The 27078-nt window shown below is 35.6% G+C and overlaps 1 protein-coding gene across 4 annotated transcripts in view; it reads right to left on the reverse strand.

The window, feature by feature from the left end:
• Positions 1 to 1685: 1685 nt before the first annotated feature.
• CASK (calcium/calmodulin dependent serine protein kinase) overlaps positions 1686 to 27078 on the reverse strand; it is a 442102-nt gene continuing 416709 nt past the window's right edge. For 2 of the 4 annotated variants that reach the window (XM_044670183.1, XM_044670181.1), the window contains 5 exons: positions 18647 to 18727; positions 18461 to 18541; positions 14984 to 15186; positions 10680 to 10763; positions 1686 to 4617 (listed from right to left, as the gene is read on the reverse strand). In XM_044670183.1, the coding sequence (XP_044526118.1) occupies positions 4441 to 4617; positions 10680 to 10763; positions 14984 to 15186; positions 18461 to 18541; positions 18647 to 18727 (626 nt within the window). In that variant the 3' untranslated portion in view covers positions 1686 to 4440. The remainder of the gene's footprint in view (positions 4618 to 10679; positions 10764 to 14983; positions 15187 to 18460; positions 18542 to 18646; positions 18728 to 27078) is intronic. The other 2 variants (XM_044670184.1, XM_044670182.1) reach the window with 1 other exon arrangement.

Below are 27078 nucleotides of genomic sequence, written 5' to 3' on the forward strand. Positions count from 1 at the left end.
GAGGATGTAGCAGAGTCTCTCAGGATTGGCAGCAAAGATGGTTATTCGCATTGTTGGAGGAGATCCTGAACTGATGAGATCATGGGTCATGTGACTACTAAGGGAGGACTAAATTCCATCCAAAGGAGATATGAAAAAGAAAAAGCAAGAGAAACCTACTTCAGAATCAGCAAATACCTAATGCACGTGGCCAGTGGAGAAGAGTTCTCTTAAAGAAAAGGATTCTTTGGAAAGTTGGTCAGGTACCTTTAGTATCACTGACAAGTTAACAGAGCAAATTTAACCCATCTTTCTCATTTGTCCTAGGATTGTGAACCTACTTAAAGAGGAGAGTATTAATAGTTGTATCTAAGTGTGAGTCAATTGGCTAATGGAAAAGAATAGCTGCTTGAGGCCAGAAAACAATGAGAAAAGGAAAATTGCTTATGAAATTCCAAATCAAAAGGTGCTAAGTGTACCCTGGGATTTTGTTCAGGAAGACCTCTCCTTGGGTGGCTTAAAAAAGTTTATCAAATAATTTATAGATAATTTTGAATCCTTTTTGCCCCACCTCAAGAAGTTAATCTGTCTCAGAATACAGAGAGCAATTTGATTTTTTTAGTGCCTTATTATGCCTTTAAATAGCAGCATAGTTTCTTTTCTCTTTTTTCATTTGGGTATCTTGGGATTGTTTTCATGATGGTTTCAAAGTTTAGCCAAGAAATGAACTAGAAGCTTTAACAGAGAGACAACTGTAAGAGGTTTCTTTATTCCAATTGATTTTCCTACAAGTCCTCTGCAGAAATTACAATCCTTTAAAGACAGATTTGTATATGGCCCCAGAGAAGACAGAAATCCAGGTCTGCTATAGTTGAGGAAGAATAGTTATCACTGGCTCCCTCAAGTAATGAGACATGGAATTCAGAATTGTAAAAACATAGTCTTCATTACTTAATTCAACAAACTCTTTGACTTCCCTAAATATCTTGCCAGTCCAATAAAATGGACATAGATAGTGTCTTCTGAAAGTTTACACAACTTGTCTCTCAGGCCTGGAATGTACTTCCTCCTTATCATTTTAGGTACCATCACCTTTGTAAAACACTCTCTGATTCCCCTAGCAGAGACTGAGTCCTCTCTTTTTCTCTCCTCTCAATTTTCCTGGACTTCTTTCTTAGAACCTCTTCCTTGTCTTCATCTCCTTTTCCTTCATACTAAATTAATCTTTGTACTTGTCCTGCCATGTACATAGTAGGTACTTAATAAATGTTGAAATGAATTATCTAGCAATATAGTGGCTAAGGTCAAGAGGTATTTAAATTGCACTGGGAAAAGACTCAGGATTATTGTTGACCTAGGAAACTTCAGAACTATTTAACAGAGTAAAGTTTTCCTTTTTGAGAACTGGAATAGTTCATGAATAGGAAAGCCAATTTCTTTTTCTAGGCACAGAATTTGATATAACAAAGATGCTGCCTTCCTTGCCACAAGAAACTTTTCTGAACATAGTGACATTAGCATTTCTACTGAGTTGTCAGTTACTCATTCCTAGTCTTTAAAGTGAAAGAATGGTTTCCTCAATGGAATGGAAACTGAAGTTGTACAAACATTTTTTCTGTCTAGTGGCCAAGTGTGTAGAGTGAATGATGATCAGTCCCAACACAACAACAACAACAACAACAACAACAACAACAACCACAGGACAATTCTGGAATCCAAGAATTTTAATTTACTAAATAGTGAAGAGATGGTTTTTGAGAAAGAAAAGCATAGTAATGGAAACATACAGTTGTTATTCATCAGATCGTATCAGTGCGGTCTTGTGGAAGGAGTGGTCAATAAAGAATCAGTAGATCTAAGTTCTAGTCCTAGCTCCCTTTTTCAATATTACTCAGTACCTCAGTTTTCCAACTTGCTAAGTAGAGAAGCACATGCTCACCCATGTACAACACTCAGGGTGAGCTTGATGAGATGAGAGGTGAAGCATTTGAATTCTTCAGAAGAAAGGGGCTATATGAATTCAAGCAATGACTATTCCTGTTTATCAGAACAAGAATCAAATCTTTCTGATAGTTAAAAATAGCAGTTCTACTTCTAAAACAGTTGCTTCACTTAATAAGTCTTTATGCATACAACAATTTACGATGACATCTGGAAATCTGACCAGCAAAGGGGATCAATTTCTCTACTGAAAAAGCAGGGAAGTTTTCTTTTTTTTGTTCTTGTTTAGTTTCCCATTTCATGAGTTGTTTGTTCTTTGTGCTTTGATGGGAAATGAGGTAGAGTAGGCTCATGAAAACTGAAATGAGCCCTAAATGTGGTCAGTACCATCAAGTGTATAACTCACTAGGGTTAAATTTTCTCAAGCTTAAAATGATACTAGAATGTACCAAAATACATCTTTTTTTTTGATTCACATATAAAGTCAGGAATAAAATTTGCATGTATTTATGTTTAGAGTAGATGAGAAACAACTTCCAGTATGTCTGACTTTTTAAAGAGCCTGCTGTTAAGGTCAGTCTTACTTAACAATTTGCTTTAGTAAGTCTTTAAATTTATTTTGTCATGGCCATTGGCACTGTTAACAACAGGAGCCACGAGAAGGAGCTGCCAATTTCTAAATTGTGCACAATTAATACATTTGGTCCTTTAAATGAAAGGTTTTTGACAGGAACACATCTTGTTGGTCCTGCCAAGGCACGGAGTAACCTAGGCTTTTCTCAATACAATCGAGCACAGGCCATTCTAACCTACAAAATTTATTGTACTTAATTATAAAAGGACAACAATGATGTATTTTTTTTTCACAAACCACATAATACTATGAAAACTTGATATTCACAAACACTAATCAAAAAAATAAAACAAAACTCAACTGATATATGGGGTAATGGGCATGAAGAACACCAAGCCCCTGACCACTTGCACCGGCAGAATATGATATCATGGAAGAGTAATGAGATGGTTGATGCCTCTCAACTAACACGAAATAAAAAATTCACCTGTGCCAAGGGATAAAGCAAGAGGAAGGAGCCTTCACAGATGGTCCTCAAGTAAATATATGGCTGACTGCTCTCCAGGGGTCAGAAACTATTCAAGTTGTGCTCTTGTGGTTGTTGTTGGTGGACCCCTGGAGTGCACTGCAGATTTGTATTCACTCTAGGGCCTTCTAATGGTTCAATTGTCATCCAATGCATCATAAAATCTAAAAGTGTTGATTTTCAAAACTGAACCAATCTGTAATGAAATGAAGGACCCAAAGGCATTTAATTGTTGAACACATAAAAGGAAGTGTATTTAAAAAAAAAATTGGTCAAACTGTAGTGTCAGTTACCATTCTTAAGGAATTTACAGGGCTGTCAAAGATGAATCTTTTTTGGAATATTCAGTTTATAGCAAATGCCTAAACTGGTTTCTTCATTGCACATTATTTTCTTTTAAAATGGGTAAATTTAAAACAATTACATACATATTAAAAATCTGCAATTCTTTGCTGAATTAAAACGTTAATACTCTCAGACAACACAGATCCGAAATGATGAAACCAGCAATTCCCCCTCCCACCTTACAACAAATTAAATTGAGACAAAATTACAAACACATTTCACTACATGATTATTATTAATAAAAATCAGTTTTTTTATAAAGTTGCCCAAAATGCAAGGGATGTGCATAGGTTTACAACTTAGTCATAACATTTTATTTTTATTCCCTTGGGTAATTTTCCCATGAACGGAATGTACTTTTGCTGTAGATTACAGTTTTTTTCAACACAGATACACCGACAGCATGAAAGCTTGCGACTGTCCACATGCATTAAGAGTCAAGACCCAATTTCAAATCTCTAAAAGGTTGACAGAATTCTTCAAAGAGACAGTATCACATTATCTGGATGTTACATAAAAGTACCTAACAAAAATACTATTCTAAAAAAAAGAGAAAAAAAGGCCTTTAAAAATGTTTTGTAATCACTAGATTATTTCAAATAAATAAAGGAAAGCAAGATATTCCAATCCATAAAATCAGACTCTAAAAAGAATGTAGTGTTCCACCCCCATGTCAAGGTAACAGAAGTATTTTTTTATTATTATTAAAATAGATTATAGAAAGCAGCATCTATTTTGTGCAGTTTTAAGGGGCCTTTGAAATAAAAAGCTATGATTTCCAAAAATATAACATTCCAAAGGATTGAATAATACATACATTTAAAGATACATTTTTATTAAAGTTTAGGAGAACTGATTAAAAAAGATACTGTCTCTTTAAGTTAGTGTTTAATTCTTTTTTCCTCCTCCTATCTATTTGGACATGACAATATTGTTAATTTTAGGTCACACTACATCTAGGTAGTCTCTAGGGGCCAAGACCTGTTGACGCAAGGCCAATAATGAAGAGGTTTTTTTCATGTATGAGGTGGTTCCCAGTTATGTGATAGAATTCCTCAGTTATCTGGTGGGAGGCTTAATAGACCCAGGAGACCGGAACCCACTGTGGTGCCGTACAAACGAGCTCAATGGCTTCCTCCAGATGTCTGATTGTTTCATCAATTTCATTGTTGATAATTGTTAGATCAAAGTAGTGTGCATATGTTCTCTGTAAGATATCAGATTCCTTCTGCAGGCGCTGAAGAGATTCATCCTAAAGAGTGATTTGGGGAGGTGGAGATTAGAGATGGGATGGGGAGGGGAGGTGCATTGGGAAGCAAAGAAAAGAGAAAAATTAGTTGGCTTCCTCAGTTCTCCTGATTTCTATTTGTTCTGCTAAGGCCTCCTGGCCCAGTCCCACTGGGTGAAGCCATGAATAAACACAGTTATAACCAAAAGAAGTAATTTTGCTATACACTGCAGCTTTAGTAAGCTGCTCTGTGTTACAGGGAGCTGCTGGACATGCAACAGGGCACTCTTCTAGTTTCTAGGAAGGCTGGAGTAGAGAACCACTGTAATGAGAATGACAACACATTCTTGAATAACAAAACTCAAGGGCTCAGTTGGCTGACCTACCTCAGGGGCAGAATATATGGGTGACACAGCCAGTAGCAGTTACCCAGCCCATTTTTAATTATTTCTCTCTTCCTAGTCTTCTCATACCTTAAATGTGCTCCCATTTTTCCTGGTAACTCGGGCATTTCCTAATCTGTTTGAGCAGAGATCTCCCATTCCCTTTTTCTTGGCCCAGGTATGTATTCGAACACTTAAATTGCCTCTTGGCCCCCAAAACGAGAGCTGTAAATGCACTAGGCAAAACTCTCTCAATAGCAAACTGTTTATTTCTTTTTCCATTTAATGACCAACAAGTTCCAGGAATTCAGTTACATGTAAAGGTATCCAACCCAATGAGATGTCAATGGCAGATTTTTTTTGGATATTACAAAGTGGGAAGCACTCAGTGTAGAATGGGCCATTTCAAAAGTATGACTCAGCATCTGCTGGCCTGATGAACCACTAAAAATGAGGCTGTTTGCAAACCTGCCAGTCATTCAAGGTAGACTGCAGAGATAAGCTGTTGATGGCATTGGGCATGATGTCTCTATTTGTGACATTTCCCCAAACCTATGCCACATTCAGATCTCTGGCAAACACTGATAGCTTACGGTGAGCCAAGAGCAAATGAAAATTTAAAGAGGACATGTATTACTTACAGCACAGTCCATTTTATTTTGTTGTTTCAAGACAGGGACATCTCAAGGGAAAACAGGAAGTTGAATCCCATTACAGTAAGAGAAAAAGAGCAGCTAAGTTTGTTGGAATAAAATTTCTGTGCATCAAATTAAAATTTGTTAAAACTGGCTTGTCATATGTTTTTTCTATACGTATGAGTGTTTATATGTATGCATTCATGTATATGTGAGTTCACCCACATACCCACACACCCACCCACCCACATCCCCCCCCCCCAAACCAATCCTTCAGGGGCATGGTAAACTGGATATGGGAAGTAAATATCCCAAATAAATGAAAGGTTGTATACCCTTGAAGGATCAAATGACAGAAGCGCAAAGGCCTTCTATGATAGGTGCTCTTTCAAATACATGGTCAAAATACTACAGGTAAAATCTGGGTTCTGTGTATGTCTTTCAAAGAATGATCAGCATGAATTCATTAACAAGGACAAAGTTAGTTAACTCCATTCAATTACCACAACAGAGAAGGGGCTCAAAGCATTTCATGAAGTATTCCAAAGAGAAAAATTTTGTATCTATTCTCAGGACCATCTATTTCTTTCAAAGCAGTTTTAGAAGTATGCTTTGAATGTCAGTATTAATTATTCTATAGATAAGGCCATGGTTCACAATTACCTTTTTATTATAGGTGTGCCTGTATACACTTGCTTATCCTTAAAAAAGCATAGTATTTTCACTGTGACTTCACTGTAGAAGGGCAAATCTGCCTTTGTTCAGAAGATATTAGATTACCTAGGGAACAGCCTTTACAAAGTATAGCCTTGGTTTGGTATTAGCAAACTAAACTGATTAGAAATGAAAAAATGCTCACCATAAGAGTTATAACAACTCTGTTTCCTTGAAATACAGGTCTATGGGAAACTGAGAAATCACACTCTTCTGATAGAGGATTTCTAGGTAATTTTTGGTTAAAGACAGTCTCTGTTTCTCAAAACCATCAGATGACTTTTTTGCCCACAAGGGCTGTCAAGTGTCAGGAAGATTTTGTTTGAAGTATTAACTGAATTCCAATTTTGATACAAAAATTGATGAAATGTTTCATGCTGAACTTAAATGTCTATGAGCTTGAATGGTGAAATTAGGCTTGTTTCTTCCTTTCTTCTAAAAAAATTGCCTTTAAATGTTTTTAACTCAATATAGGAGCGGGGTTTAAGACAGTGAAAACAAAATGCCTTTATTCTAACAGCAAAAGCAGCATTCTGGGAACAGAATGTCTACATTCTAAATCTATTAAAAGAAACAGGGCTGTATTTCATCAGCTCCTAGCTGGTACTTACAGGCAGTTTTCTGCACCATTTTGGCAGCTATGGAAAATTAGTAAAAGGGCAGGAAAAATAGGCAAAAAAAAAAAGCAAAGATGATAATTCAAGAAAAATAAAACCAAAGGATAAAACCATTTAACAGATGCTTTTGAAATGTTTGCAAACTGAAATAAAGCAGGAAAGCAGATTATATTTTAGAAAGAAATATACTCTATGCAAATGAAATGATATAAAAAATCAAAGTGAACAGAAATAAAAAGCACTTAGGCAAATTTAATTAACAGATTTTCCTTGAAAGAACAGAAAGTAAAATTCTCCAATATCTTATTTTTGTGGCATGATTAATTAAAATGAGATCTTAACTAAACAGAAAAGACAACAATTTTTTCCCAAGGAGTTCTCATAGTTAACACTCCTGAGGTTAAATGAGTATCTTTGTATAATGAATGTTCTGACACTGTACAGCATGTTCTTCTCTGCTAGGTTTGGAACGTTTTTCAGTAGATACAGTTTGACAAAATGATAAATTTTCACATGATACTTTAAATGTTCTACCACCTTCCTACAACTAAGTGAGCTGCTTTCATGCTACTGTCCAGCTGGAGTTGTGGCTTGCTCCTCCTACTGTCTAGAGCCTCTGGAGGCTCCAAGGTCTGGGGTGAGTATAGACCCACTACAGGTTTATGTGGCTACAGTGGTCCTGGGGCACCTAGTTGTCCCGACCTTTTTGGAACATCTGTAAAGTGATAAAGCCTTGAGATCTTAAGAAATACTAGTCTGGGCTCAGAGCAGAACCCTGAAGCTCTTGTCACTCTTAATCCTGAACTCAAATAAATCATCTAGCAGGATTTTAGGACTATTCACAATACTCCTTGCTCTTTACTGCCACTTTGTAGACTTTCTTTACTATCACTAAGTGATTTTTCTTTCCTTTAAGTTCACTTGAAATCTTCCATTTAATCCAGATCATAGTAGTCTCCAGGTTATTCTCTCTCCAACCTTTCTAAGGGGATTTCAACATATAGCTGTACATCATCTTCCTCTCCTTTCCAATTCCTTCCTCTCCTAGAGCACAAATAATATTTTTTGCAATTTAGCTTCTGAACTCATCACTAAACTGAAACTGCTCTCTCCAAAGCACCAATGATCTTTTTTCCCCTTAAAAAATGCTTTATTTTTTTGATGAGCCTCATTCTCTTCTTAAAAATTTATAATTTTTTACTGTTCTTTTTTTTTTTTTAAATTTTGAATGACAATTTTCTCCCTCCTTTTCTCTCTCTCCCACCTTCTGAGAAAGCAAGCAACCTGATATCAATTACACATGTAAATCACATAAGACATATTTCCATATTAATCATATTGCAAAAAACAAACAAAAAAGCTCAAGAAAAAGAAAACAAGAAAATTACACCTCAATTTGTACTCAGAGTTCCTCAGTTCTCTCTCTGAAGGTGGATAGCAATTTTTTCATAATGAATCTTTTGGAATTGTCTTGGATCACTGTGTTGATCAAAGTAACCAAGTCTTTCACTGTTGACTGTCATCATAACACTGCTATTATGCCATTACTGTGAACAATGATTTCATGGTTCTTTTTACTTCCCAGTTGGTGTGATCTGAGGTAGGGGTTGGGACTTTGTGATCACTGCTTTCCTGGTCTATATCCTGGTCTTCACCTAGAAATGTCCCTTGTTTCCCTGCAGCACTAGAGTTCCTCTTGGTCTTAAAACTGACACAGACTATGTATGCATGGGCAACAGAATTGCCAATTAGCACCAGTTGCATCTACTGCCAGCTCAGGGCCTCTTGTAATCTCTTTCTCACCAGTTGTTCGACTCTCTTGCCAACGAGGCTGAGAACTCCTAAAGCTGCTGTTGCCACTGTGTACATATGCTATGGTCAGGTCTTGACTCTGGTGTCAAAGACCTTTCTTGCTGATCTCTCAAGTTTTCTTTGGCAGGAAAGATGTCTCTTCTTGACCTTTTGCTGGCTCTGCTGTTCCAAAATTTGAGATACTATTTGAAAATTGTTTGAAGAGGAATGTTGAGAGTTCAGCTGAGTTGATGCCTCTAATCTGCCATCTTGGCTCTGCACCACTCTCCCCAATTATCTCTTAATTGTCAGACTTGTTTAGTATTTATTCTTCTCAACCAATTGGCTGTATTTGATGCTGTTGAATCACTCTCTCCCCCTAGATACTTTCTCTGATTACTCCTCAATTCTATCACACTCCCTAACTGTGAGTGTTCCCAAAGGCTCTGTCAAAAGTTCTCTGCTCTTCTCTCTCTGTATAAATGAGTTCATTTGATTTCCAGCTTTTTGCCAATGTCTCCAGACCTACTCCCACTGAGCTCCCCATCAATTACTTACTGGACATTCAAACTGGATGTTCTGGAGACATCTCAACTTGTTCAAAACAGAACTCATTATATTTCCTTCTAAACAACTCTATTTCTATTGAAGGCACAACTCATTCTTCTGGTTTCCCAGGCTCATAACTCTTGACATAATTTTTGATCCTACACTCCTTCCACCCCCTACCCCCATATGCAGTCAGTTGCCAAATCTTGCTATTTCTTCTTCTACGACATTTTTTATATCCAATCCCTTCTCTATATTTATGTAGTTAACACCTTAGTTCATGCCTTCACTATCCCTCACTTAGATTATAGTAGTGGCTTCCTTCCTTCTTCTAGTGTCTTGTAATTCCAGTCCATCCTTTATACTGCTGCCAAAGTGGTCTTCCTTGCACACACACCTTGCATACCTCTCTCACTCAATTTATTCTAGAACATTTCCTATAATGTCCTCAAAAAGAATGTAAAGAAACTGTTTTTCCTCATCTGAAATCTTATGAAAAACTATTACCACATGGATCTTTATATAGAGAATTATGGCTATGTCATTACTCTGATGTGGCAGAGGGGACAAAGAACACAGAAGTGTGGGTGTCAAGAGATTTGGATTCTACCCAAGCTACCCAATGACTAGTTCTGATACCACAGGCAAGTCATTCCTTTTGGGTCTTTGTTTCCTCGTTTATAAAATGAAGTGGTTGAACTTGATGACTGCTAAATTGCATTTCAGATGCAATATTCTTGGATTTTACTTAAATGCTTCCTGACTTTGATGAAATAATTAATCTTTAAATTTTAATACTTCTGGAAAGACGGCTGTGTGGAAGCTGGCCTCAGACTCAGGGCATTTGGAGTTCAAATCCCACCTCTCATACTGACTGCCTAGATGACCCAAGGTTCAGATTAACAAACCCCACAATCAACACAATTTCTTACCCTCAAATTGGGAAATGTAATTAAAGATGCATATTTTTAAAATGAGGGACACTGACCTATATTTAAATTACCATTTCCAACTCACTGATCGATTTAAGAGTGAAGTGATTTCAGCTTAATAATCATCCATTTCTATTCTACTACTTTAGGGATGCCAGTTTTCATCTGGCAAATGGATCCAAAATAAGACTGCTGCTGCAAATGCAGGATAATGAGTTCTTTAAATTCTCTTGGTTGAACTTGGTTTAATGTAAACTGGCCTCAAGAAAATTTGCCTACATTTGCTGCTAAGTTCTCAGTGAAGAAAGAAGATCTTATGCTCCGACAGTTTCAGCTGTTTAAACTAAGTGTGCTTTCAGTGTTTTATGTGTAACAAACTAAGTGTGCTTTCAGTGTTTTATGTGTAACAAATACGGATCCTTTAATCAGTGCATTTTTATATTTAAAATTCTAAATAATTCTTACCTCATTGATGCCTGGAGTAATCGTGGGTGCAGCAATAAAAACTACAAAAGGAGCAAACTCTGCAGTTCTCAGGACCTTCAGTGCCTGTATGGAAAGAAACTTGAGACTTCAACAAGCAGATGAACTAATGTACCCTTTGCAAGAATTTCCACAGAAATAAAAGAATCGGCAAAATCTCTGATACAAATTTAATTACAGAATAAGTATCCATTTTACCTCAAAAATCATAGAAAATAGCTATCTAAAAGAGATCTACAAAGTAGAGATTTTTCCTGCAAAAAGATAAGCTCACGGACTTTTTTATAATAAATAATAAATGAAATTTTGATAGTTCTTTATATAACAATACATATAATATAATGTTATATTTATACACACAATCTCATTTAAGCCTCCTAATGACCTTGTGAGGTAGGTAATACAGGCATTATTATTTCCATTTTCAGATGAGGAAGTTAAGGTCTCCTTGAGAGCTTAATTCCTAATGGTCCCACAATAAACATTAGAAGCAGTATTTGAATCCACATAACAAAAAGGAGGAAATAACACAAAGAGATATCTCATTCAAATAACTATAAAATGCACAAAATCATTCTACCAAGACATACTTATGACTTATAATAATTAGAACATAAACTTGACATTAATTGAAAACATTACTTAAAAATGACTTAAATTGAAATGTTATTTATTGCCCATATTCAAATGATGCCAATATTTAAAATAGAAAAAAAGTGATTATTGCAGATTTGGTGTTCTACCCAGTCAAACTGTTAAGGGATTACTTTGTTACTCTTGCTTATCTCCTCCATCCTCAACAAATTCTTACTTGATTCATCTCAGACAGGTATTATTATTACCCCATATCTCTCCTCCCCTTTGTTGCTAAACTTGAGGAAGCTTATTTTTTCTCATTAGATTATAAGCATCTTGAGGGCAGGGGCTACACGCGTGTGTGCAGTACTTAGCACATTACTGATTTAAATGTCAAATCTAATAGCCATTAATTCGTATCCTTTGTAACTTCTCTATGACCTTTGACAATATCTATCACCTGATTCTCCCTGAAATTCTCTTCTTTCTAGATTTTAATGATATTACTCTTTGGGTTCTCTTCCTATCTGTCTGGCTGCTGTTTCTCAGACTCCTTTGCTGGATCTTCAGCCAGGTCATACCTGATAACTGTGGATATCTCTCAGGGCTTTCTTTTCTTCTCTCTCTCTCTATACTATTTCACTTGGTGATCTCATCAGCTCTTATGGATGCAAGCATCATTTCTATGCTAATTATTCTCAAATCCACTTATCTAGCCTTAACCCATATCTCTTGGTTGACCTTCAATCAATCATCTCCAACTGTCTACTATATGGTTGACTAACATGAAAGTCCTCATAATATCTTAAACTTGCCATATGCAAAACTGAATTCATTATTTACTGCACCCTGCCAACCCCCTAAATCCTTCACTTTTCTTAGCTCTCTTATTACTATGGTGAAGGTACCACCATTCTACTAGTAACTTGGGCTCACAACTTAGGTATCATTTTTACTCCTTACTCTCTTTTATTTCCCATAGCTAATCTGTTGCTAATACTTTTTATCTTCATCTTTAGCATGTCTTTTTCTCTCCTCTAAAACTGCCACCATCCTGGAGCAGGCCCTTATCACCTCATACCTAGACTATTGAACTAGCCTGCTGGGTTGATCTGCCTGCCTGCCACATATTTCTTCCCCATTCTAGTTTATCCTCCACTGAGCTGCCAAAGTGATCTTTCTACAGTTCATTCCCATTCCAGTGGCTCCTTTTCACTCCCAGGATCAAATATTAAAGACTTTATTTGGCATAAAAGCCCTATGTCATTGGTTTGGGACCCTCCCCACGCCCCCAGTCTTCTTACACTTTACACTTCCAGGATGGGCTACCATTCCTTGCCTCAAGTGACCTCCTTGCCATTCTTCAATCAAGACACACCATCCCTCAATTCCCAACTTATTTTCACTGGCTACACTACAAGCCTGAAAAGCTTTCTTTATTCAAACCTATACATTTCCTCCTCCTGGTTAGGAAAGGCTTCCTTCAAAATCCTAGCTAAAATGCTACCTTCTATAAGGAAACTTTTCTCAATCCTCCTTAATTCTAGTGCCCTCCCTCTTGGTTATCTCCAATTTATTCTGTAAATATCTTGTTTATACATAGTTATTGTCATGTTATCTCCCCTATTAGATTTCTTTAGACCAGGGACTGTTTGTTTTTTTTTTTTGCATTCCTTTACATCCTCTGCTTAGCACAGTGCCTACTCTTAGAAACTTCTTCATCTTTTGAATCCCATGTATCCTCCACCACCCACTGAAATATCTCTTTCATGAAGACTTCCTTCATTTCCTAGTTTCTTTTCTCCCCTGAACTCCCATTGAATTTGATGTCTCTTTGAGGGGAGTGAGCACACCTTGCCTAGAATTCAGACCTATTTGTGTATTTGGTTTCATCACTGTTACAAGACTGTAAGCCTCTCGAGGCCAGGGAACGTCATATTCAGTTCTGAACTGTCTCCACTCTCTAAAACAGTCTTGTGCATAGTAATTGCTGAATGAATGAAGGATATTTAGCAACTACATTTTGAATCAGATGTGTGGTAAATCAACATGTATTTCTATGCTAAATGTACATGAAATGAAAACTAGTTTAAAAAATAATTCTGCCTTGTTTCATGGACTGAAATCTTATGAAAACAAGCTTCTGGGTCAATTTCAAGGGGCCAGATTTGTTTTGCTCAGGTTTACAATCTCTTATTTACAAACACTAGTCCCCGTTAGTCAGCTTTCTGGTTATGCTGGAATCTTATTAACGCTCTCTGCCAGACTGTGAAATTTATAATAAGCTAGGCTTACCTTGGGATTTGTTACAAGTAGTATCAGATGGACCTCATCACAACCCTGTCTCATGCCCTATGGTATAAACTTTGAGGACAAGTCTTAGTGAGGCTTCCTTACTCTAGTTAGCTTTGGTGCTGACTAGGGGATACACCTTATTCGTCCGAACTTATTTTAATGTACAATAAAATACAAATCTTATGAAGAAAAGCTACCAATAAAAATTATTTTATGAAGGTTATTATTCACCTCCATGAATATCCTTGATAAAACATAAGCCTTCGGTATCCTGATGGTTAATCTATGCCCTGACTGGTTAAAACAGAAACAAAGAAAGCAATATACTTTGTTGTTATTTATAGCTATTTCTTTGTAAGAATAGAGAAAACCCTGTAAAAACACCATTCTAGAAATGAATTCATACCAAAGAAGGAATATTATTCTTCATTTGGGATATAGTTTGTGTGCCACTATGTGGAGTTACAAAACACTGGTCTCCTTGTCATTCTTCAATCAAGTCACTCCATCTATCAACTCTAACTTCCAACTCATTTTTTTCTGGCTGTGCCAAATACCTAAAATGTTCTCTCTCTTCATCTCTTTCTCCTGGCTTTCCTTGCTTCCTTCAAATCCCAGCTGACATGCTACCTTCCACATGGAAGCTTTTATCAATCCCCCTTAATTCTAGTGCCTTCCCTCTTTTGATTATCCACTTGGGGTATAGAGCTCCAAAGGTGTATAAGCATGACTTATGTTAAAGGAGAAGGGTGGGACAAAAAGGTAAGGCCCATAACCCAATGACCCCTATCTTAATAACAGTCAGTGCTGCTATAATTTTACAACATATTTTTCTCCTATCAGTGCTACATTTGAAAATGTGAAATGTAAAATATTATTCCATTTCATAGATGAGGAAGGCTAAGTGATCTGCCCAGGAACATGTCAGGAATTGATCCTTGGTTACCTAGCTCAAAGTCCAGTGTTCTCTACTCCAGGAAAATGGAGCTAATGATCTTGTCATTTCAATATGACTGAGATCTAGAGAGATAGGTAGCCAGCATATTAATGCAGTACAAGATTCTTGCCAAAGGTCAGATCACTGTGGACATTCTTGGAAAACACAGATTTATTCAGCTACTTTATTAAGTTTCCCTAATATAATAAAGATAATGGAAGCAGAACTGCTTTTTATTTTATAGCACGTGTTTATGAGATTACTGCCCTAAGTCAAAATGCTAATCCATTTATACTCCAGATTTCCTTCTTACATCTCTGGTCAGTGGTATTCTCCAACACTTTAAAGAAGTACTATGAAATGCATTACAAGTTTTTAAAATCACATTTCTCACCTTAGAGCTTGCCTCAAAGTCCCAATCTTTAAAATTAGTTTGTAGAACAAGGCAAGAGTTTCCAGATGTCTGGGAATTAATTACCTGAGGTTCTACATCCAGTATTGCAATCAGTCCCTGTTCATGGATCTTCCGTATTGTCTCCAGTTTTGTCCCATACATGGCATCCTCATGGCTGCCATACTCTAAGTACTCATTGTTAGATATGTCTTGCATCATTTGGTCGTGAGATACAAAGTAATAATTCTTGCCATTTTCTTCATCTTTCTTTGGAGGTCTAGTTGTGTCTGCAGAAGCAATACAATGAAAAAGAAGTTTTAAGTCTCAGTGAAGACATCCCTGTTTCAACATTTTCTTAGGTTTCTAAGCTTTTGGGATCATTCTTATGGCAGCAATGTCATTTCCCTTTATAGATGATTTTTGGTCTTGGAAGTCATGAATGGTTTTAGTAATTACTGTAGCTTTTAGGTGGAAAGCAGTTGCATCAGTACTCGCTGTGTCATCCACAGAAGAATAAGAAGTGTATTTAATGACATAAAGAACTTTCATAACTCACTTTACAGCAGAACTTATGCTTTAAGGCCCACCTTAAGTAGATAAGAGGTATGGATTTATAATGAAAGCTAGCAAATGACTAAGACCTGACAAAGGAAGGAGATTCCTGTGCTTGGAAGTTTATAGGATTTCTCCAAATTCAACATTAACTTCAATCATACACAACAAATTCCTAGGTAAAAGGAGGATGATACTATATTTATAGTCACTCTTTTTCTGTAGCTTAAATATTTAGTAGGGAAGATATATTTGAACAGAAATCAAATAACAGAACCATAGATACTGAAGACCTGGAAAGGACATTCCAATCCCTTATTTGTAGATTCACCCTGTACATGTATATTTCTCCTCTCTGAGCCTCAGTTTTGGCATCTACAGGTGCAAACTATGAGTTGCTACTACTGCTACTGCACAGTGCTAAGCATTTTACAACTGTCTCATTTGTGCCTCATAGCAACTCTGGGATGTGGTTATTACTAACCCCATTTTATAGATCAGGAAATGGAGGCAAACAGAAGCAAAGTGAACTGCCCAGGGTCATACAGCTATTAAGTGTCTGAGGTTGAATCTGGAAACAGTTCTTCCTGATTTTAGGTCCTATGCTCTATCCACTATGCCACCTAGCTGCTAATACTCTTGAGTTGTTTGACTTAAGAGTTAAAAGAAACAAAACACCTTACTTTTGGTTTTGAAATCAATACTGGTTTCAAGGCAGAAGAGCAGTAAGGGTTAGGCCAGTGATTCCCAAAGTGGGTGCCACTGCCCCCTGATGCTGCAACGATCCAGGGGGGACAGTGAATAACTGTAAGGGGTGGTGATAATATGTGACAGGGGGCACAAAGTAATATTTTTTTCTGGAAAGGGGGTGGTAGGCCAAAAAAGTTTGGAAAGTGACTTGCCCAGGGTCACACAGCTAAGAATTGTCTGAGCCAGGTTTGAAGCCAGAACCTCCTCTCTCCAGGCCTGGCTCTCTATCCACTGAGCCACTTCGCTGCCGCTCCCACTCCTCTTTTCCTCCATGGTTTTTCAAAGATTGCTGATGGTAGCTCAGTGATTATACCTGCCACATCTTTTAGTATTCTAGTCCATATGGGCCTCATAAATTTAACTCGTCAAGGGAGGTAGGGACACTTTCTTATCTCTCTACCTGCCTTTGGTAGTAGCTTCTGTCTTTTTTCACTTACAAGAAATTTCTCCTTGGAAGAGAAAACAAGAGAAAGCAGAGTTGAATAGCTTTGCCAGCTTTCTATCATCTGATCTTCACCTTTCTACCATGAGCCTCTCACTTTTCCCTAACAGAGACAGGTTCATTCCAGGCTCATCTGTTTCTTCTTTCTGTCTGGTCTGTAGAGGAACACAGGAATGTTGCTTCTTTTTTGGCCTCTACTATCTTCACTCAAATGCTTTCCAGCTTACCAACTCTGAGTTGTGAAGTTCTTCACACGACTGGACTATATCTTTTAATATGCAATGTCATCCTACTTTTTAAATAGCTTGTTTATGTTCACTTTTCTCATGTGTAGAATAGGGATGATAATAGTCCTAATCTATGGAGTTGTTGTGGGGATCAGAGATTATATATGTAAAGTGCTTCATAAATTTTTTTGCAGTAATAGGATTTTGTTAATTATATTATGACTCTTTTTCTCACCTTTATTAAAATATATTTTATTTTCCAAATTACATGTAATAATAATTTTTAATACATGTTTTGGAATTATAAAATCCAATTGTCTCCTTCCCTCCCCACTCTCAGAGATGGCAAGCAATAAGATCTATTACATGCCTTTCAAGCAAAACATATTTCCAAATTGGACATTGTCGTAAGAAAATGCTCATATAACCAAAACCCCAAATAAAACCATAAATAAACTAATGTGAAAAATAGCAGGCTTTGATCTGCATTCCGACTCCAACAGTTCTTTCTCTGGGGGTGCATAGCATTCTTTGTCATAAGTCCTTTAGAACTGTTCTGGATCACTGGATTGCTTTGTAAATTTTAAAGCACAATATAAATGATAATTATAGCTACAGGTTGTATATTTTATTGCAGTCTTCCTTTTTGGATTTGGTCTCATTAATTTTTGGGCTTACTGATGTTTTATCTCTACATTGTAGCTACTTCCCCCCATCTCTTCCTTTTCAATTTAAAGCACTTTCATATTTATTTTCATGACTATAGCCAAATAGTCTTAAGAGCTTTCATTAGGAAGATGTCATGCCTGGCCAGAAAGCTTGTCATTTCTATATGTTTAATCCACAGTCTGTTTAGAATCCGAACTTGATTTTCAGAACCCAAACTTTTTTAATCAACTATCCACTTCCTCAATATGCTTCTCTTCTCTGAAACTTCTAAATCTTCAGTTCTGCCTGAGTCTGAATTCTTCAGCAATGCTTTCTAGATTCTTTCTGGCAATATTCTCTAAACATGCATAAATTGCCAGAAGGAGGTATTATTCATGTGGTTTTGAGGAGGGTTGGAAGATTCTTTGTCAAATCCTAGGTCTCATTAAGACTGCAAATTCCTTTATTGTTACCAGACATCAGTATTCTTCAGGAAGTTATCTTTTAATCAATACTACTCATCTTTTTCTTCCTCTGACTTTTACTAAATGATCTCTTACTTAACAATCTCAATGGGTACATATTTCCCTACTCTTTGGGAAGAGCCTTAGATCTGTTACAGATCACACAAAGGCTGAGTATACAACACTGTTTAGATGTCACTAGAAGAGGAAAGAAGAATATGAATCTTTTCTTCTTCACTCCTGCCATCCAAGTACTTTTAAGCTACCAAATGACAAATTTTGAATAAAACATGTAAACAATTTGAATAAACATCTTTCAAATGTAGGAGCCCTGAAAAACAACCAATAATTACTATGGATATATAGAATACTATACTATACTATAAAATACTATAGCTAAATAGATACTAAAATCAATATGATTTTAAAAGAGAGAAGAGTTTGTATATCACGCTGGAGGAGACAGAGAATCACTTACGTGGAATAGGGTATGCAAATCTGTCTGGGTGTTTTGTAATGAGTGTGTTTTTTATGTGTCTTCTTCCAACACCATGTGCACCTATTTCATAAAACAAAAGAAGACAGTGACGTTTAGAAACTTAAAAAAAAAATCAAGAAAGTTTTGATCATTAAAACTAGCAGGTCTGTTAATCATCAAACTTACCTAGTAAGACTAGTGTTTTCCTTTTAAATGCTGGCAGTTTTACTACTTCTTCATATGTAACAAGATCTAATTGATCAAACACTATAAAGCAAAAATTTGTGAAAAATGTTGAGTTAAAAGAATTCACAAAAGCTTTATACATAAATATGGCTATTTTACTGGCAAATTTCATCATCAAATAATCAAAAATTATCATCAAAAGTGATAATTTAAAAAAAGAAACAAAATATAGCAATACCTAATATATTTTAATATAAGGTATTCAGAATTAAAAAAAAATAACTTAAGTATTTCAGGGAAAATGTTCATTTTGAAGAATATGAAAATAGACTTTAAATCACTACATCCAAAGATATATTAAAAACATGCAGAGAAACCTGTCTCTTTGAAAGTCTTGTGTTTCTCCATGCAATACTCATCAAATGACAAATTCATCCAAAACTACATGCTGTTCAGACTTTTGCAATGGTAAAAATTAGCAATGCTAAAAATAAAAGTCTACAAATAGTAGCCAACATGAAAACAATTTCAGCACATCTAATTTTAACTAAAAGTAGCTAAATGACTCCTTTTTTTCTAGAGCATGATGAGAAATGAATGGAGAATCAATATTCAATTTGAAATAACTGCTTTATAACTATTAAGATGAAAGCATGCAGGTTTTACTCTTAAGTTCAAGAAAGATATTGTGCTATTATTAATTCCAAACTTTTAACACTTACATTTCACAACTACAATTTACAAGTGTAAAATGGCAAGTTAAATAAATATTTTATTATGAGCTAGTTAAAGTTCTGAATGTTTAACTACTCAGCAATGAAGGACTTCAAATATGAAAGGAGTAAAATGCTTCCTTGTGGATGATATAATTTTATCTTTGTATATTCATGTGAAAATGTGGTGGCAACCATTTTGATAAAATAAATACTTTAAATTGAATTGAATTCAATCATGTGGAAAGAGATTGAAGGCCAAAACAACCTGAGCCTGGAAAGTTCTGCAAGCTGGAAACTGTCATTAGTACATTTTGAAAAGAAGTATTTCTCTTAATAAGTCTTTTTTTAAACCTTTTTTTTTTCTGTTGTAAAAGCAATTTAAACCATCAATTAAAATTTTCTGAAAGGGGATAGTCACAATTGTTAAAGTTCAAATAATTCCAATTCCCACTTCTATTTGAAAACTCTTGATAAAAATTTTAGATTTAATTAGGGTCTATGTTTTTTACAGTATCTTTTGCATCCCTGACAGTGTCCAAAATGTACCAAGGAATAAATTAAAAATTTTCTTTGATACAAACTGAATTTTGCAAAAGGTACTGACTCACTTTTGAGCCGCTATTATTATTTTAGCAAAATTCCAAGGAGTAAGAAAGGAACCAAGGAGAGTAAAGCTGATACAGAAAAGTTATTTAGCAAAGATCACACTGCCAAATGAAAGGAGACCTGGATAACAATTTCAATATTAGGTCTATCTCTAATAATCAGTTATCATCCTTCTCAGTACAATAATCTTTGGAAATGTAAGTTGTCAGAGGCTGCAATGAAATTTAGTAGGAACCTCCATTTTGGTGTTTGTGATAATATGAAAACAGAGGTTTTAGGGTGTTAGTTCATGGTAACCAGTGATAGTGCATTTTTTCTACTAATATTGTACTAGGAAGGTGATAAGGGAGTCTTCGAAATCTTGTCCTTTAGAACTACTCAAAAGCCAGAAAAGTTCTGAATGTTTAACTACTCAGCAATGAAAGACTTCACAAAACTACTGAAAATGAATATTCTTTCTTATGAAGCCATCTTGCAAATTTATAGGGGCAGGGGAAGGATGAAGAAGAATTACAAAAGTTGGTCAGAGTGCTTCAGGTGCTGCTTTTTGGGCACTGGTGATTCTAAGTATTTTTCAATCAAGAGAAGGCAGGACTGTGAAAGAAATATACTGACAGAAAAAGAGTTGGCTTTGAAGTGATCATAAGTCAGGATATCTCAATTCTAGTTCCAGCATCTTGAGGCAATCTGTTTTATGTACAGTACTGGCTAATCCACTTCACTTCTTTGGAAATTAGGGGGTGAACTAGAAGATCTCAAAGGTTTCTACCAGCTCTCAGGTTCTATTTTATCAAGTGTCAAATATTTAAAACTATTAAGCTTATTATAAAAGATGCCAAATTTTCCAAATGGGTTAATAAACTAGTCCTTTTCCTTAGGTTTACTCTAATTCTATCCTCTATTCAATAGTCTACATTAAAGCTACACACACACACACACACACACACACACGTGTGTTAGATACCAACAAATAAAACATATGATATGCATTCATGCCCTAAACTACACATTAGCAGCAAGAGGTTTTGCTCTGGTCTAAATGAGATCATTACATGGTTATAGGATTTCAAAACAAATGAAAAAAGGACTTCTAAATACATAAGAGATACGAGGAATAAGAGGAGAGCATTTAAAGACAAAACTTTTAAAGTTTCTGTGCTGCTGGCTGATACAGAAAGGAGTTATTAAAAGGAAATAATAGTAAGAAGCAAATGAAGAAGCATAGTCACTTGACGGGTTACTTACATGCACAGAGGCCATTGGGAAGAAGACAGCATGAAAAATGTACAGGGGTCATTGAAATATGGCTTTTATTATATTAGTAAAATAAAAAATATAATAGGCACAAAATAAACTTTACCATGCAATATTCTAAACACAAGGCAAATAAATCACATTAAGAAATGATAAATGCATTTCAGTAAGTCTGACAATTCTCTAGTATACAGCAGTCAGTATTCTAATGTGTGGTAGCAAGCACAAGTAAGCACTTCAAAAAAAGGTATTTTGAAAGGTCTTACAATTTTTCTGAGAAGGAAGAAGTAAGAAGGATGACTTAATTGAGACATTAAAATACCACTGAACAAGCCTCTAACGTTCATGAAAATAACTCAGTGAAGAAAATATCTTTTACAATTCACATCAAAAGGCTGATCTGAAAGTGACTTGAGAGTTCTAATCACAGTGTCTTGACAGATGGCCATTGCCTTTTTGTAGAAAATGAGGCCTGCAAATCTTTTTGGTAGTGGAGAGAGTACACTTGCTTTGAACATCAAATAATAATCAAATTAATTTCCAAGGCTTCAGAAATGCTGTCCAATACAGTCTGCTCATAACCCTACTAATATCTGGTATATTACTCAAAAATATGGGCTCTTCTTTTAAATATTTAGGTAATTATTTTCCAACTGACTCTTTCTCAGAAGAAAACAATTTCAACATTCATTCTTATTCAAGGAGGAAAAAAATAAAAAAGTATCTTTGCACCTTATACATGGAGCTTACAATTTAAGAAGGCCTTGTATGTTAGAAATATAGAGGCAATGTATTGTGTAAAATTGAGTGAAAGTCTAGGTATGTGGAATTCCCATTGCAATTGAATGTGACAGTGATAAGTTTAGTCTGGGGCCTCTACTACTAAGAGACTCACGGGTTTCTGAAACTAAACTCTGGGTGTTACAATAGTGCCATGAATGTATACAACCTCAGAATTTGACACTGGTGTCAAATTAGGTGTATAGGGAACAAGGAAACTTCTTTTTTCAGTCTAGTGAACATCTTATTTAGTGGCGGTGGGGATAAATGACCTGTTGATGTTTCAAATAGTCCAAAAAACAAAACAAAACATGGAAACCTACTGGAGGTTAGGCTTAAGTTTTATGGGCCCCTGGTTAGCTCAGTTGGTTAAATATTGTTGCTGAATGTTCTTGAAGTATATTAAGTTAATAACATCTCTTTCTATAGGCAGCTTATTAGGATAAAGCTTAATTTGTGCTAGAAGTCTTATTTTGCTAACAGCTGAACATCTGATATATTTCTTAAAAAAACCAAACAAACAACTCCAAGACAGAAGGGCATGAGCTAGATAACTGAGGTTAAGTGACTTGGCTAGGGTCACACAGCTAGGAAATGCCATTGGAACTCAGGTCCTCCTGATTCCAGGCCTGGCACTCTATTATTTGATAATCCTTGTCCTGCCCCCCCCCCAATATTTTATTGGTACGAATTTGAATAAATACTTTTAAATATATACCCATGCATATATGTATTTTTGATTTGCCTTGTTGACAGTACCTCTTGAAATGTTAAAGAAAATATGAGAATTTGGTCTCCGAAGCTGTGGGATTTATTTATGATCCTGTAAAGAAAAAATATGGTGGAAAAGAAATGGCAGAGCTTTGGAAGAAAGTGATCATGCTCTTAGATTTCATAATAGAGAAAGAAAGATAGGCCTATACCTCTGACTTTTAGGGAGGCAGATTTCAAGAAATTCAGAGAGAAGATAGGTATGCTGCTTATCTTATCCTGTCTATATTTTGTTTGTCCATAACTTGCATGCTGTTTACCTCATTAAGACTTTTTTGGCCTTTTTATGTATCCTCATCACTGGGTACCTGGGGTCTAGGTGTAATAAATGCTTATTGAATGACTGAGAGCTACAGACTCTAAAAGGGATGGTTCAAGAAAGCTGTGCAGTATTAGAAGAAAAATTTATGATATTACATTCCAAATATGGATCCTGAGGAGGAAAAAAGAAGTTACTCAATAGAAGATACTCATGAAGTTGCGCAGAAAGCTCTTTAATGAGGTCCAATTACAAAAAAAAATCCTCTAAGAATTGTCAGTAAGCTGAGAATAGTCTGAGGTTTGTGGAAAACAGTAAGAATAACACAAAGGCGACTCAAAATTATTTTGGAGGAATTAAAAAAAACAAACGAAGAATAGGTTCATTTGGGGCAGAAGCTGCAATGTTAACAGATAATAGAGAATAAACAAAATTTCTTGAATCTATTTTGCTTCATCTTCTCTTTCAGAGAGAAAGTTTTTTAAATGGAAAAGTTAGAAAACACACGACTAAGGTAAAATGAAGGCCCATGAAATATAAGGAGAGAATAAGGTGAAATTTAGTTGCTTTAAATGAGTTCGGATTCCCTAGCCAAGATGAACTATATCCTAGGGTCCTGAAAGAATGAGGATGGGTTTGCTGAATAGTTGGTAATCTCAGATAAATTATGGAAAACAGAAGTTCAAAGATCAGAAACAAGGAAATGTAGCAATTTTCCTAAGAGGAAAAAACCCTCTGAATTTTGAAAACTACAGACCAATAAATTTGGCCTAAATCCACAGAAAAATTCTAGAATGGTTTATTAAAGAGATTGTTTTTGAGTACTTAAAAAGGAAAGTAGGGGTCATCAAGAACCAGTATGGATTGTCTTTAAACATTACTTTCAGCTAATAAGAATTTTCTTTTTATTAGATTATTAGGTTAAAGAAAAATCATAGGCAGAAAGCAACTGATTTAACAAGTCATTTGACAAAGTTTCCAATTATATCTATGTGGACCAGATGGAGACATTTGGACTGTATATTACTGTTAGATTCATAGATTTGCTGAACAAATGTAACCACAATTTGTTGATTAATGTGAACCCGAAGGGAGTTCTTGGGTTGTATGCCATAGGCTTCTATGGTTGGTTCTAGCCTATTCAAACTTTTAATCAATGATTTGATGAAACAGAAGACATGTTTAATAATGGTAGAAGGACTAGCCTAATATGTTGAATGGTAATCAATATCCTAAAAATAGAATTCTAGGCTAACATTAAGAAATAAAGATTTAATGGGTTTAAAATATAAATATATACATAAGAAAAACACTCACTATATGTCCAATATAGAATTGGAAATACCTGGCTTAGACTGCAATTTTGAAATCTGGAGTTATGCTAAAAAAAAAAGATCTAGGAATTTAATTGATTCCAAATTCAATATAAGACAAGAGTCTGACACAGTTGTCTAAAAGGCTAGATTAATCTTAGGCTGAATCAATATAAGTATAGGTTATAAGGGGATGACAGTTGTCAGAGCACATGCAGAGTATTATCTTTGTTTTTAGATGATGCATTTCAAGAAGGAATTGGACAAACTGGTATGCATTTTGATGGGGTGTCACAATGGTGAAATGTCTCAAAACCACCTCTGGAGATGATTTAGTTTTTACATGAGAAAACTTTGAGGGACATAATATTTGCTTTCTAATATTTTAAAAAGTCGTTATTTGAGATGGGGTGCAGTTAGTCGGCCTCTGAGGTCCTTTCCAGGTCTAGTTCTATGATTCTATAAAATTCTAGAACATGGCTAATATGGATATATGTTAATGCAATTTTACATGTATAACTGACATACTGCTTGCCTTCTCAATGGCAGAGGGAGGAGAGAGGGGATGAAAGGAGGAAGAGGATTTGGAACTCAAAATAAAATAAATGCAGAAGAAGAGGTGGAGGAGGAGGAAGAAGTAGAAATATCTGTATGATACAGAGGGATCAATTAGTGAGAGTTATATGGAAGCAGATATTCAATAAAACTTTCTAATAGTTAGATATTCAGTAATGAACTGGGAGGCCTCATGGGGAAAATGAATTCTTTATCAAAAGATAAAGGATAAAGCTTACATTCTTATTGCAGTTCATAACTTTTAAACCACTTTCCTCACTTAAGAGGCAGTGCAATTAATGCCTCAGGTTAGCAAATGGAGGAAACTAAGGCTGATATTACATGACTTTCCAGAGTTACAAGATTAGTAATTGCTGAGTTCAGTAATTAAAATTTAGGTCTTTGGGTGATCTCTTTTCTTTATCAGTGGTGTTAAACTCAAAAATAAACAGAACCCTTGGGGCCACACCACACATTAACTCAGAAAGTCACATATTAACATTATGTATAGTTTATCAGATTAAAAAATTTCCAATTACATTTTCATCTGGTTTGAACTGCACTCGGTAGTTTTGCAGGCTTTAAGTATGACAAACTTTGTTCTACACCATTCTGTTTCATATCAAAACAATGTTAAAAGAAGAATTTGGATGAGTACAAATCCTGATGTTAAGAGGTTCAATACAATGATTCCTGGGTTGGATCTAAAGACCAGAGCGCTGAGTTCTGGTTTTCTGCTGCCTACTACATGTGATCCTATCTGATCTAACTGCATTCAGAAGACCAAGCCCAAGTTTTCTAATCAGTAAAATGAAGTTAACGATACATCTTTTGCCAGTTTCAAAAGGTCGTTTAGAGGATAGGACTGATACAGTGCACAGCTCATTTTTATATCAGGGAAATCCTGTGAAATAGAGCAAGTATTTCTCCCTATTTTATAGAGAAGGAAACTGAGGTTCAGAGAGTTTGTAGTTTGCTTGAGGTCATATAGTAGACATGGAAGTAGAACTCATACCTTCTGATACCAAGTCTTTCCAATAAAGGTTATAGAAATGTAGATTATCATCATTATGTTTATTGGGTAATATGCTGGATTAGATAGCTGAAAGGTGGCTTTTAAATCTGAGATTATGGTATTCTTCAAAAGTCTGTAGTTAAAAAGAAATCCTTATCGGGAGAATAATCTTACACAAACATACTTTGAGACTTAACATAACCTTGGTCTGGCTTTGCCAAAAGTGTTCCTCTGGTGCCATCTTACCTCCCTGGGGTCTTTAGGAGTTTCATCTATTTTCAGGGGTGAGGAAAGGTGTCTCTACTCTCCAGCAGGAGAGGATCACTGGGGAGGTGGTTAGTAGACAAGAGAAAGGTAACATAGAAGGAAGCGAAAAGGAGCCAGTGAGGAAAGTTTCTGGCCACTGTCTTGTCTCATTTAAATAATGTTTCCAACTTTATCAAAGCTTACATTTATATAGCACTTCCATAAAGGCACTTTCCTTACCTAAGAAGCAGGGTTCTATCCAATTAAAAATTGTGAAGTTAAGACTTTTCAATCCTTATTTAATTCAATTTTTTGTCCCTCTGACATTTTCTCCAAGCCTGGATTTGTGAGCGGATGGTAATTTAATACTATACTCCATCTGCCCTTTGTTGTACATACAACTGTGTGAAATGAGGATAAACTGATAAGAAAAACAAGTAATTTCCTTGCTCTCTAAATTAATCACAAGGCTATTTAAAAAAAATTTTTTTTAAACCCTTAACTTCTGTGTATTGGCTCCTAGGTGGAAGAGTGGTAAGGGTGGGACACAATGCTATTTTAATAGATCTTCAAATTTAATTGATTTTAAGCATTACAATATAACTTTAAAAATGAGTGATTTCAAAACTGCCCTACTGTGAACTGATAAAACGTCTATGAAAATAGTCAACAATATGTTTATTAATGATCACTGTTTATAAATGGAGGTTTTGAACCTTTGGACTTCATCCCCCAGAAGTCCCTAAGTATTTTCCCAAATTCCCTTTAATCTCTCCTGCGCCTCCACGTTTGTGTGGTCACATTATTGTTTTATAAGTTTTGTAGCTCCTCCCTCTCCCTCTCTTATTTAATGAGTGGGCTGGGTGGTTTAGGTAGCATTTTGCTTTAGTTATTATTAATAAAACTTTTAAAATATA

This window comes from Gracilinanus agilis, chromosome 3 (genome assembly GCF_016433145.1).
Source record: "Gracilinanus agilis isolate LMUSP501 chromosome 3, AgileGrace, whole genome shotgun sequence".
NCBI classification, from domain to species: Eukaryota; Metazoa; Chordata; class Mammalia; order Didelphimorphia; family Didelphidae; genus Gracilinanus; species Gracilinanus agilis.